This window comes from Xenopus tropicalis, chromosome 7, assembly GCF_000004195.4.
Source record: "Xenopus tropicalis strain Nigerian chromosome 7, UCB_Xtro_10.0, whole genome shotgun sequence".
Taxonomy (NCBI): domain Eukaryota; kingdom Metazoa; phylum Chordata; class Amphibia; order Anura; family Pipidae; genus Xenopus; species Xenopus tropicalis.
Genome location: NC_030683.2, coordinates 25765834 through 25778417, shown reverse-complemented (window position 1 = coordinate 25778417; position 12584 = coordinate 25765834). Strand labels below are relative to the sequence as shown.

The 12584-nt window shown below is 39.0% G+C and overlaps 1 protein-coding gene across 6 annotated transcripts in view; it reads right to left on the bottom strand.

The window, feature by feature from the left end:
- cpeb3 (cytoplasmic polyadenylation element binding protein 3) overlaps window positions 1–12229 on the bottom strand; it is a 70221-nt gene extending 57992 nt beyond the window's left edge. For 2 of the 6 annotated variants that reach the window (XM_031905062.1, XM_031905064.1), the window contains exon 1: window positions 3863–3941. Coding sequence is in view for 4 of the 6 variants with exons in the window: in XM_031905060.1 (XP_031760920.1) it covers window positions 3863–4687 (825 nt within the window). In the remaining 2 variants the exon portion in view is untranslated. 6 annotated transcript variants of the gene reach the window in all.
- Between the last annotated feature and the right edge of the window lie 355 nt (window positions 12230–12584).

Genomic DNA, 12584 nt, shown 5'->3' with positions numbered 1-12584 from the left:
AAGCAAAATGACTCCATATTAGCAGCAAAACAATCCTATCGGGTCTATTTGATACTTAAATTATTTTTAGCAGACTTGAGATAGAGTGATCCAAATTCAGGAAAGACCCCTTATACAGAAAACCCCAGGTGCCAAGCATTTCAGATAATAGATCCAATACCTGTATATGTATATATACTCAAATTAAGATGAGTGGCACCTTCACCAGATCAAGGTGCATGAAATTTAATGTATAGCTAGAATTACAGAATAAAGAGCTATGTGGAAGTAAGCAACTTGGAATGGAATGATCTAGTGAGCGGTGTGTTCATTTAACAGATACTAGTCTTCAGATTTTATTTAGTTTAATCTTATGCTTTGGTTGTCCAGTAATCAACTGAGAAATCCTACCATATGGAAAAATTATATCAAAGCCACAAAGACCAACAGAACATCATTGTGGTACAATGGTCCTTACATGGTACAGGTATGGGATCTGTTATCCAGTATGTTCAGGACCTGGGGTTTTCCTGATAAGGGGTCTTTCCATAACTTGGATCCTGTACCTTAAAGGGATACGGTCATGATTTTTATCGTATACTTTTTATTTCTACATTACACTGTTTACATAATTCACTCTACCATTTAAAATTTTCTTCTTGAACCAACAAATGTATTAATTTTTTAGTTGCAATATTGATGTGTAGCCAGCCATCTTCATCCATTGTCCCCGAGTCTCAGCTTTCAGGAGCCAGCGCTCCACATCCGAACTGTTTCAGGTAACCTATTGTTTCTCCTACTCCCATGTAACTGGAGGAGTCCCAAGCCGGACTAGGATTTCTTACTATTGACTGCTATTCTGATATTTACTGGGATCTGCTATCTTGCTACTAAAAAATTATTTAAACATTAAATAAACCCAAAAGGAATGTTTTGTCCCAGTAAGGATTAATCGTATCTTAATTATGATCAAGTAGAAAGTACAGTTTTATTATTACAGAAAAAAGGAAATCATTTTTTTTAAATTTGAACTATTTGATTAAAATGGAGTCTATAGGAGATGGCCTTCATGTAATTAAGAGCTTTCTAAATAACAGGTTCCATACCTGTACTGTAACATGCTTATAACATAACTCTGTATCAAAAATAAAAATAGAATTCTGCATGGATATAAGGGGAAAAATGAAATACATGGTCAGATAATTTTCTTTATCCCTTCAACAAATTTCTAAAAAAAAAAACCACCAATAGCTAAACCGGGGTTCATGTCTAATACATAGTGACTAAGGCTAATTTATAAAACTAAATACAACACTTGGACCACCAAGCTCCACCCTTAAGTCAAATAATTCCTACTTTTACACGGTGCATGGTAAAATAAAAAAAAATAAACACAAGCACACACCTGAGGGTGGCAAATCCTATATTTCCATCCCTTTCCAGATACTCCCTGTGACTGACCTACAGAATTCTAGGTTTCCATGACTGATTGAGCAGTTGTGTAAATAAAGGGTTGAAGGAACCGTTCTACAATTTCAGAAGAGAAGCCTGTTAGGAGTCATACCTGCTTCTAGCACTGTATTTTAACAGCTGTTAGCCGACTGCATTCAAAACTGGGGATTTTTAGAAAGAATCCTCTGCACAGTAAAATATATATTTTGACTATCAACTTGGATTGACCAAATCCACTGATTCATAAAATAAATTTTGGTAGATGCATCAAGTGCCGACATTAGATCCATCTCTTAAAGTGCTTATTATTATTAAACAGGGCCAGTAAATGAATAATTACAGTAAGAAAATAAATGTGCAATCACACACATCTGTATCTAGAAAACATTATTAGAATACAGGTATCGGACCCCTTATCCGGAAACCCATTATCCAGAAAGCTCCGAATTACGGAAAGCCCGTCTCCCATAGACTCCATTATAATCAAATAATTCAGAATTCTAAAACTGATTTCCTTTTTCCATGTAGAAATAAAACGGTACCTTGTACTTGATCCCAACTAAGATATAATTAATCCTTATTGGATGCAAAACAATCCTATTGGGTTTAATTAATGTTTTATTGATTTTTTAGTAGACTTAAGGTGTTGAGATCCAAATTACGGAAAGACCCCTTATCCGGAATACCCTTGGTCCCGAGCATTCTGGATAATGGGTCCTATACCTGTACCAGATAAATATATACAGGCATGGGACCTGTTATCCAGAATGCTCAAGACCTGGGTCTTCCAAATAAGAAATTTTTCCGTAATTTGGATCACCATACCTTAATTGTTCTTAAAAACTGAACAAAAACATTTTAACAATAAATGAACCCAATAGGATTAGTTTGACTCCAATAAGGAATAATTATATCTTAGCTGTAAAGTACAAGGTACTGTTTTATTGTAATAGAGAAAAAATAAATCATTTTTAAAAATGGAAATTATTTGATTAACATAGAATCTTTGGAAGATGGCCTTCCCGTAATTTGAAGTTTTCTGGATAATTGGTTTCTGGATAACAGACCCTATACACACTTCATATATATACACATGCATATATACAGTCAGCACAATAGTGATATATATATATATATATAATTAATTCAGCTTTAATGTATTCTCCACAAATATATATTACAGCATGCATTCAGATTTTCATACAGAAATTGCAAAATTACAAGAATGTGCTTAAGAATAGTACATTATTTCAATCTGAATTTAAAATATTTATCTTGTTCTTTTTTAAGCATACTGTGTTACTTAAAAACATCCTACATAATAGCAAAGTTAAACAAAATATACAACTTGGTTTACATGGGGAAAATGTTTTTGTCTATTCATTTATTGGTAAAAGCTAGAATGCTTAAAAGCACATCTCCGAGAGCCAAAACCCTAATCCTGCAACGTCATTATGTTCTATCAGCCAGCACCTTATGTCTCACATCCCCTTTTAGATTGTAAGCTCTATTGAGCATTTGTATGTAACTTGTATTGCTAGTGTATACACCCTCTTAATGTACAGCCCTGCAGAATATGTTAGCACCATCTAAATACCTGTTAGTAATAATAATAATGATAACATATACAGGTATGGGACCATACCTGTATATGTTTTCATTATTATTATACCTGCTCGGGACTCGGAGTTTTCCAAATAAGGCATCTTTCTGTAATTTGGATTTCCATACCTTAAGTCTATAAAAAAAATTACACATTAATTAAGCCCAATAGGATTGTTTTGCCTCCAGTAAGGATTAATTATATCTTAGTTGAGATCAAGTACAAGGGACTGTTTTATTATTACAGAGAGAAAGGAAATCATTTTTAAAAAAGTGATTTAATTAAAAGGGTGTCAATTGGAGCTACCCATCCTGTAATTTGGAGCTTTCTGGATAATGGGTTTTCAGATAATGGATCCCACAACTGTACTGAAAAAGGCAAAGTTTGCACCTACTCACATCAAGTCCCTGAAGAATTTACCTACAGGATGTTTTGGAAATCACCTTTGCAACAGATGTGAAAACCCCTACTGTAAACACAGGTTAAATAGGGAAGTTCTCCATGGGCTACATAGGCTTGCGGAAGATAAACTGGGATCCACTAAATAAGACATCTGCTTCTTCTGCGCAAACCATGCAGTTTATTGCCAGATGCCTAAATAGTACAGCCCAAGTGAACGAGAACAAATAACCTCTGTGCAGCCACTAAAATTAATTGTCAAAAGGTTATTGGCAATGCAAAAGTAATGCTATATGACTAATTTGGTGGGGGGAGGCGATTAACGTTACCATTATAATGGTGACCCTTTTAATTTTTTCAGCACTTGACAGCTCACCAGTTAGCAAAACAACCACAACACACACATACAAGTGTCAGGCGTTCTATTACCTGTAGGGGCAATAGGGTATTGCCATTATCTGTCCTGAAAGCGTTGTCTTCCACCCAGGACTTAGGAGTTAAAGGGGATGCTCTTGAAAATTTAGGGGGTGCGATCACATTGCTGGAGAAAGTTTTTTTCAGTGGGGAGATGGGGTTGAGTGGAGAGGGGACCCCAACACCCACTCCAACTCCAACCCCTACAGCCCTGCGTGGGTCCCTTCCAGGTTGCATTGCCCCCCACGGGTTAGAAGGGGTATTCCAGGCAGCATTTTGCTGGTTATTCCAGTTGGACGGGGAAGGAGAGGAGGAATTGGGGGAAGATGAGGGCTTGTTGGTCAGGATGGGCTGATGGCTGTAGGCATTGCGCTGGGTGTATGCTGTGTGGTTGTTAGGGCTGGCAGGGGATCGCCTCTGCTGCTGCTGTGTTTGATGAGCCAAGCCCATCTGGGGAGAGAAGGTTCCCCCAAACACTGGGTTAACATGATGATGATGGGGGAAGTTCTGGAACAGCATGGTCCCATTCACTGGTGTAATCCCTGGGAAGAAGCTGTCATCAACGGCGCTGTTACTGCCTCCAGTAGACCAGGTGCTGCCAAAAGATGGGGACAGAGAGGGGGTGGTGGGGGGCTCATGTTGAAAGCTCAGGCCAGGCAGTAAGGGGGACTCCATCTGCATCTTATCCTTGTGCGTGGGGGGGCTGCTCTCTCTGCTGCTGGGGGGCTCCGCTACAGAGGCTGCTTCTTTTTGCTGTTGCTGAGTCTGGGAGGATGGAGGCTGCTGAGGCTGCTGTCGCTGCTGAGCTTTGCTTTTGTCCATCAGTAAATCATCCTGCATGGTTTGCACCACTGAAACAGGAGAAGGCCAGATGTGGGTTATGATTGTCACGGTCACCTGACGGGCTGCCTACCAAAACCCGACTGCAATGCAAAGTGCTACTACACCCCCAAGGAGCATGTCAGCCAATACGCACCGGCTGGGGGGGGGCTAGAAGCATAACCCAGCGCGCCTCAGCAGGTACCCCCCTCTACTCAAGGCTCTTGTGCCCTTCCCGGTATAAATGTGAGACTCGCTTAGCGGCGGGGCATATCGCACTGCGCCTCCGCCACGTCTCTTTGCTCCCGTACCGGAACTCTGAGCTGCGAGGCTGCTCTTTCAGCCTGATTCTGGTTCCTGTTATCTGCACGCCCCGCCCATCCCCACGGTATTTGCATACGTCAATAAATACTGCTGCGTCCTTCAGCAAGGTTACAAGCCGCTGCTGCCCTGTCAGTGGGACCAGCAGTAGCCCAGGTGGGTGTCCGAGCAGCTGGTGGCCTTGAGGGGATGCTAAAAGTTGTAGCACAGCAACTTCCTGACGGTCGATGTTATTAATACCAGCCCCCTTCACAAATGATTAGACTCTCCCAGCTGCAAGCGACGCCCACTGGATCAATTAAAAAAAAAAGTGACTACCAACTTACTCCTACCCTCCTTTTCTAATATATCCACCTTAAGTCAGATAAAGTCACAAGAGTTCCCCTTTAAATCATAAAAACTAAAGAAGAATAATAAATTAATATCAATATGTGAGGCCTGTATTACATGGTAATATTAATATAATTATACATTTGCTAAATAAAGGTAAACACAACAAATCAGGCTTTGTCATGCAGTGACAGTCAAAATATCACCACTACCCCCAAGAGATTGCTTCCCAAAGAAGAAGAGTAACAATACCATGTATTTTTTCTATGGCCTGCATTATATGGTAATACAATATTTGGGAAAATGATACAGCATTTTCTAAACAAAGATAAATACAACAAATCAGTATTTGTCATACAATAGCTGTCAAAATGCCACCACCTCCCTCCATGGATTGCTTCCCACAGGCATTGCTGCATGTTATAAATAATAATGAATAAGAGTGGCTGCTGACTGAAATGCTTAAGGGTGAAAACACACTGGGCTACTAGTTGCAGCTACTTTTTCAAGGCTAATAAACACCAGAAAATACCCTGCCATAGACTATACTCAGAATTGCCTTTGCTAAAACGTATATAGAGACAGTTCTCAGTAAATGATCAGCATTGTCTTTTTTTAGTAGCCACGACAAGCAGCTGCTACTAGTAGCTCTGTGTGTCTTCACCCTAATAGGTAAGAAACTTCCCAGAGCACTGGTCAAGAGAAAAGAGTTAAGCTGGCCATACACGTGGCGATCTGACGATGTTTCGTCAGATCCGCCACACACAGGGCTGAAACAGCAGATAAGGAGGTAGAAACAATAAGATTTTTACCTCCTTCTGCCGATTCAGTCCTGACGGCAGATTTTGGTCAGGCGCCTTCTATGGCGCCCGATCAAAATTTTCTAACCTGGCCGATCGGCGAGTCGTCCGATAGCAGCTTCCTGCGATATTGGTCGACTCGCCGACATGCCATACACGCACCGAATATCGTACGAAACGAGGTTTCGTACGATAGTATCGGTGCGTGTATGGCCAGCTTTAGTCATTTAATACACTTGGTGGGGACAGGTATGGGGACCATGTATTACCCTTTCCGTGTCCTTTAAAGTAATACTGACACAAGAGATTCCATTTTCTAACTACTGCAGAAGTGCCATCACCGGTATCTGATGTCCTAGGTGAAAGTGTTACTGCTTTAATCCACTGACAAGATAAAAAAAAAAGACAGTTCTATTCCATTGAAGTCTCTAGAACATGACACCATGGAGCCAAACAGTGCAGTAGCTCCCACACATAAATAATTGTATATGTGGGGGGAAAAATCTGTGTATGCAATAAATTAAACCCAAATTTTCCCTGTCTAATGGAAAACACTTGTAAAAGTACTTCTATTTATAAATAGACTACTATTTCCATTGATTTGGCAGTATGGCTACATCTTAGTTATAAATAGGATATGAACTTTCCATTGATTACTAGATATGAAAATAGATGCATGTCATAATTTCATTATGAATATGGTCAAGTTATTGGCCTATAAAAACACTACAATTCCCAGAATCTCATTGACAAGCTTGTGGAAGTTGCAGTACAACAACAACTGGAGGATGACAGGTATAAACAAAGCAAGCAGAATTTTCACCAATTCTCTTGGGTTTCATGAGTGGGGCAAAGTTTTATGAACTATTATTTTAAGAGTCCATCCTTGATGTTGCTGCAACAATTGATAATATGTTAACACTTGCTCAGAGTTATACAATTCAACGTTTGGATGGAGCAATACTGCTAGGGATGGCTGATTTATTTTAAGTTTCACAAGACCCATAAAAATCTTAGTTAATATTTAATAAATATGAAACTTTTTTTTCATTATTCACACCTATTGAAAAGTACCTACACCACTGCCAAGTTAAAAAAATCAACAAAGCAACAAGCGTAGAAAGTGTAACTTACTCACTATCTGTAATATAAAAAAAATCCTGGTAAACATAAAGTTAAAGTTAGATCTTACAGTCCTTGTTCTGTTTTACAATACAATACAATAAAATGAGAGGATATATCCATATTTGATGAGATATTAATATATAAATTTGTTTAGTATGTGGATTTTTCATGCCATGTGGTGTTGAGCCTAGACTTTATGGCAACTAATTTTCTGACTAAAGTAAACAATTTGTATTTTGTCATTTTATACCGACAGAACCAACAGAATTACTGAAACATTAAAGGTGATATCCCCGCAAACTAAACTTATTTAATATTTAATTTTGCAGATATGCAGTCCGAAGGGCTTCCCCAATCAATATCTAGATGATAATCAGCCAGATAAATTTGTTTAGTATGTGGATTTTTCATGCCATGTGGTGTTGAGCCTAGACTTTATGGCAACTAATTTTCTGACTAAAGTAAACAATTTGTATTTTGTCATTTTATACCGACAGAACCAACAGAATTACTGAAACATTAAAGGTGATATCCCCGCAAACTAAACTTATTTAATATTTAATTTTGCAGACATGCAGTCCGAAGGGCTTTATAAATAAATGTTAATAATAATAATAATCCTCAAGATAAATAAGTGACAATTTGCCCAGTGTTAGTAAATTACCTCACTGAATCTAAAATGGGGTCCACCCTGTTTTGTGCAGTGAACAATAATGGAATACTAAACAACTTTCCAATGCATATTCATTAAAAAGGTCAATGTTTTTTAAAGTCATTTATAAATATAATTGAAAGCAATATTTGTTTATGCCTTTCTGTTCTCTGGGACTGACTCCTGATGTAGCAGAAGTCAGGTCTGTCAATCAGCTGGCCCCTGCTATATCGTTTAAGGAGTCAGAGGAGCAAGGAATATCAACAGTCAAACAAATACTACTTGTAAAGGGGAACAAATGTAACAAAAAATAGCAACAGTGAAATGCTAGCAGTACTAGCGCACACTGGCTGCCACCTTTGCTAGCTTCAGCCTCGCGTTGACAAATGTGCATTGACCCCAGATCCCATTATTACAGAGTAGATCAGTGAGTTGTTTTTTTTTTAATCTTAAATCACCACTGACCACCAATGTGTCTATTTATATGTACTTAACTAGCATCACATTGTTTTATAGTGGTGTTGAATCAATCAATATCAGTTACAAATAACAGTTACAATTGCTTAGAATTACTTTTTCTTTTATATAGCAAAACACTGTTTTTGTGTGGTAAAGGAAAGGTAAAAATCACTGGGGGGTGCCAAATGTTACCCTCCAATGATTGTAATGGCTTACCTTTTACCCCAGCTGGTGCTCCTGTAAGGAGAAAACCGCCCCAGCCCGGGGTAGCTGCGAGCCAGCGATCCTCTTCCTTTTCTATTTTTTTAATCCCAGGGCCCGCACATGCGCAATAGAGTGACAAAGCCAGCCTTTTTGTTAAGGTTTGGCATTTCACTCTACTGCATATGTGGCGTGAAGAAAGAAGAAGGAAGAGCATCGCTGGCTTGCAGCTACCCCGGGCTGGTGAAGTTTTTCAGGGGTAAAAAGTATATAATTACAATCACTAAGGCAATAAGTAGGCATAAGGTCTGCTGTATTTTATGGCACCATAAATAAACCCTCAGTAGAATATTATTTTTCTGTGGATCTGTAACTGCTTTGTTCATAAACAATTATCACAATGGATAACCGGTAACACATTTAAGGAAACAGACAAGTTATTGTGTGCATCTGGCAGGCCTTGGGTAGGCAGCTTCTGGTTTTTGTGCATGCATGCTGATTCTATGGATCTGGGAGTAAGTACTTTTCTGCTGCTGAGCTGTTAATGAAAAAGAGCCGGCAGGAACTCTGTGCTCTGAGGCTGCAGAAGTATAAGAAGAGCCTTTATATATATATTTACTGCAGTACAAGACTGCAACATGCAAGGATAGAGCTTCAGATTTGGAACCACACTGAGCAATACGCTAGGGCCCCCACCAAACAAATTGGCTCCAGTATGAAACAGTCATCTTAAATGAAATCTGACTTTGTTTTACTCATGATGTAATTTTACTAAATGTACTGACAATAAAAAAAATCATGCTACTGGAATACATTTCTAATCACCATACTGTGGGGCACATTCATTAAAGTATGACTGAATCCGAATACAAAAAAAAGCATGACCTTTTCGTACCTTGCGACAATTTGCGCAACAAAATCGCATTTGACGCACAAGTACAAAAGTTTCGGATTCATTAAAGCTTTGTTATCGTACCATTGAGTCCCATGGAAGGCTTCCAAAATCATGCACAGAAGGATCAACGTCAGAAAGGTTTTCCCGCCGTTTACAATCGTTCGGACACGAAAATTTCGTGCCTTTCGGATTGCCAATACGATATTATTGTGACTATTACGATTTTTTCGTAAGCATATTCGTGACATTTCTGATCATCAGAAATTATCGTATCTAATCCGAATTTTACCCATTTCGGGATTTGAACTCGTACTTTGATGAATCTGCCCTATGAGTTTGTGCCAGAATGATTTTATATGCAATATATTATGCCAAACTAATCATATTGCCATATATGAGAAGGTAAGCAGGTACGTAGATTTTGGAGTGGCAGGGGATGTGTTATGATTTACTTAGATTTTAGGTTTTTTGACAGAGAGTTACTGATTATATTAAGGAATATTGGCCTGGGTCATAATAAATGTACTTGGACTGAGAACTGGCTAAATGATAGATTACAAAGAGGGATGGTATAGTTAGTGGAGTAGAACAAGTGTGTATTTGGCCCTTTTCTTTTTAATCTATTTATTAATGACTTTAAGATGGGTTTTGTAAGTTCTGTGTTGAAAAGCAATTTGACTCAATTAGAGAAATGGGCAGCAAACTGGCATATAAGGATTGTTTATTAATGCATGGTTATGCACCTCAGTAGAAATGCTAATGCTAATTCTACACTAAACAGTGGTGTGTTGGGGACCTCCTTAAAAGAGAAGGATTTGAGTATTAGTATGGATACTAAATTGTGTAACTCTAGGCAATGTCACTTAGCTCCTACTAAAGAGAATAAAGTACTTTCTTGTATAAAAAAGGACATTTACTCAAGGGATAGATACATAATTTTATCTCCTCAAAGATTCCATATAAGGAGTATGCAATACAGTTTTGTATCTGTATAACATCTCTTTATCTATCTGCTGTGTAAAATTGCCATTAATGTGTATTGTATGTGCTTTTAGAAGAAGACCAAAGTTGTACCAGGTCCTACACTACACTGTCACTGCAAATAAAAGTAGCAATTTATTACAGTTGTTATAGTGTGCTGTGCTAACTGAAAATGTTAAATATATTCAGTACAGACATTGTTGCCATTAACACTGCGTTCTATCTCTAGTAAAACTAAAAACAATTTAGATGCTTTTAAAGTGCTATTCACTGTATATTTCCAAACGAGTGCACTATATAGGATTACAGTAAGGCATTCAACATGATCATTAACTCCCAGTTGTTCAGGATACACTCTATTAGAACTAGAAGGAAGGATACCTTTAACTCATATGAAAGAACTGTTGTGAACTTATTTTTCAGTAATTGGTAACTGTACCGGCGACCCACCTAGAGCAAACAACTTGAAGGAATGCACAAAACCGATATAAAATTAAATTTGTAGTAGTAACCCATAGCAACCAAACAGAGCAGGAAAGTGGAAGGGGTTGAGCTTATGCATAAAAGTGTCATGATGGAGAGGAGTGGGGTTGCAGCATTTAATCCACCCCTAGCATCCCTGCACAGTATATGCAGTTGGGCCCCCTTACCTGACCCCACCACCACCCACCAACCCCTTGCATTCCCCGCCAGCTGGTAAGAGCGGTTTGGGAGGGGGGATTTCTATAGAGGAAGCAGACTCCATGGTCCTGGGCCCCCGGCCCCCCAGAACCATGGGGTCTTGCTTTCTCTATTTTTATGCCACTGCAATATATAGAAAGCAAGCAGGAACCATTAGTAATAAGGCCAGTAGCAAATGTTGCACCTTTTATTACATAACCCCTTTTTGTGGTCTGACCCCCATTCTCTCAGTTTACAAACGTGAAAATTTAGATAAGTTATCCTGTTCTACTTCTATGGGTATTTATGAATGCAAACAATAATTAACCCTACTCTAATTAGTCTGGCCCGGGTAAGGTGGTATCCCTAAGGATTAGGAGTGCGTTTGGTTAAGGAAGACAAAAACAAATACTTTATCATCTGAAAAATAAACTCTGAAAAGCAGACGGAGTGGAATTTATTTTTTCCAATTGGCCTTTTCAATCCAGCTTGTCTTTACTACAATCACCTGTAGTGCAGTCTGTATCCCCAGACAATACATAGTTAAGGGAATGATTTTACAAATACATGGTATTGCCCTTTATCAGATGAACAATGAACTGAGAGCACAAGGCAGGTTGGGATATGTTTACATAACATAAGCACTTACGGGTTTTTTTTGTAAATACATCCCAGAAATGATTAGAACAAGATGTCCACAAAGCAGTGATCGATTTGCAATCAGCAAATTAAATTCCCTCCCAGTATAAGCCACTCGCCCGGCTGCTCAAGGTCAAGCCTTGCATTACAGGGAACTTCAAACCCCCGTTATTACGTATGACAAGTGCTAGAACTTTAGCAAACAAACCGGAAAGAAACATTACGGTCAGCCACAACCGAAAAGGGTTAATTAGGGTGTTTTCCACGCTAAATGTTAACGCAGCCGACTGCGGAGGGCACACTGATGCGTCTACATGCAGCAAGAATAGCGCCGACTCACGTCTATCGGTCATAGTTACCTTTTTTTTTTTAAGTGTGACCACTTTTAAAGATCGATCGATTATTGTTATTGTGCCTATTCTTCTTTCGCTTTGCATATAGCAGGCAAGCGAGCGATCGCCCAAGAGCACTTTGACAACTGGCGTCGGAGAGCGCATGCGCTCGCAAGGGCTCCCGGGAAATGTAGTTTTTTGGTGGCACAGGCGCATGAGTAATGTGATCCATTTCTAACACTGCAGTACCGTAATTGACCCCCCTGCCTAGGATCATGCCAGCTGGGTGATTGTACCGCAGATTAATGGTGCATTAGTAAATAGGTAGGCGGAAAGGGGATCCCAAACCATTGATGTGAGGTAGCAAGATTTTTCTCACAGTCTCAAATTGCCAGCAATACCACATAGTCTATATAAAGCAAATATTTCCTGCTTAACTTTGGTACTGTCCAAATATAAATGATACATACAAAATATCTGCACAATTTCTTCCTCAGAATATATGGGGGCAGGAATTAAAAGA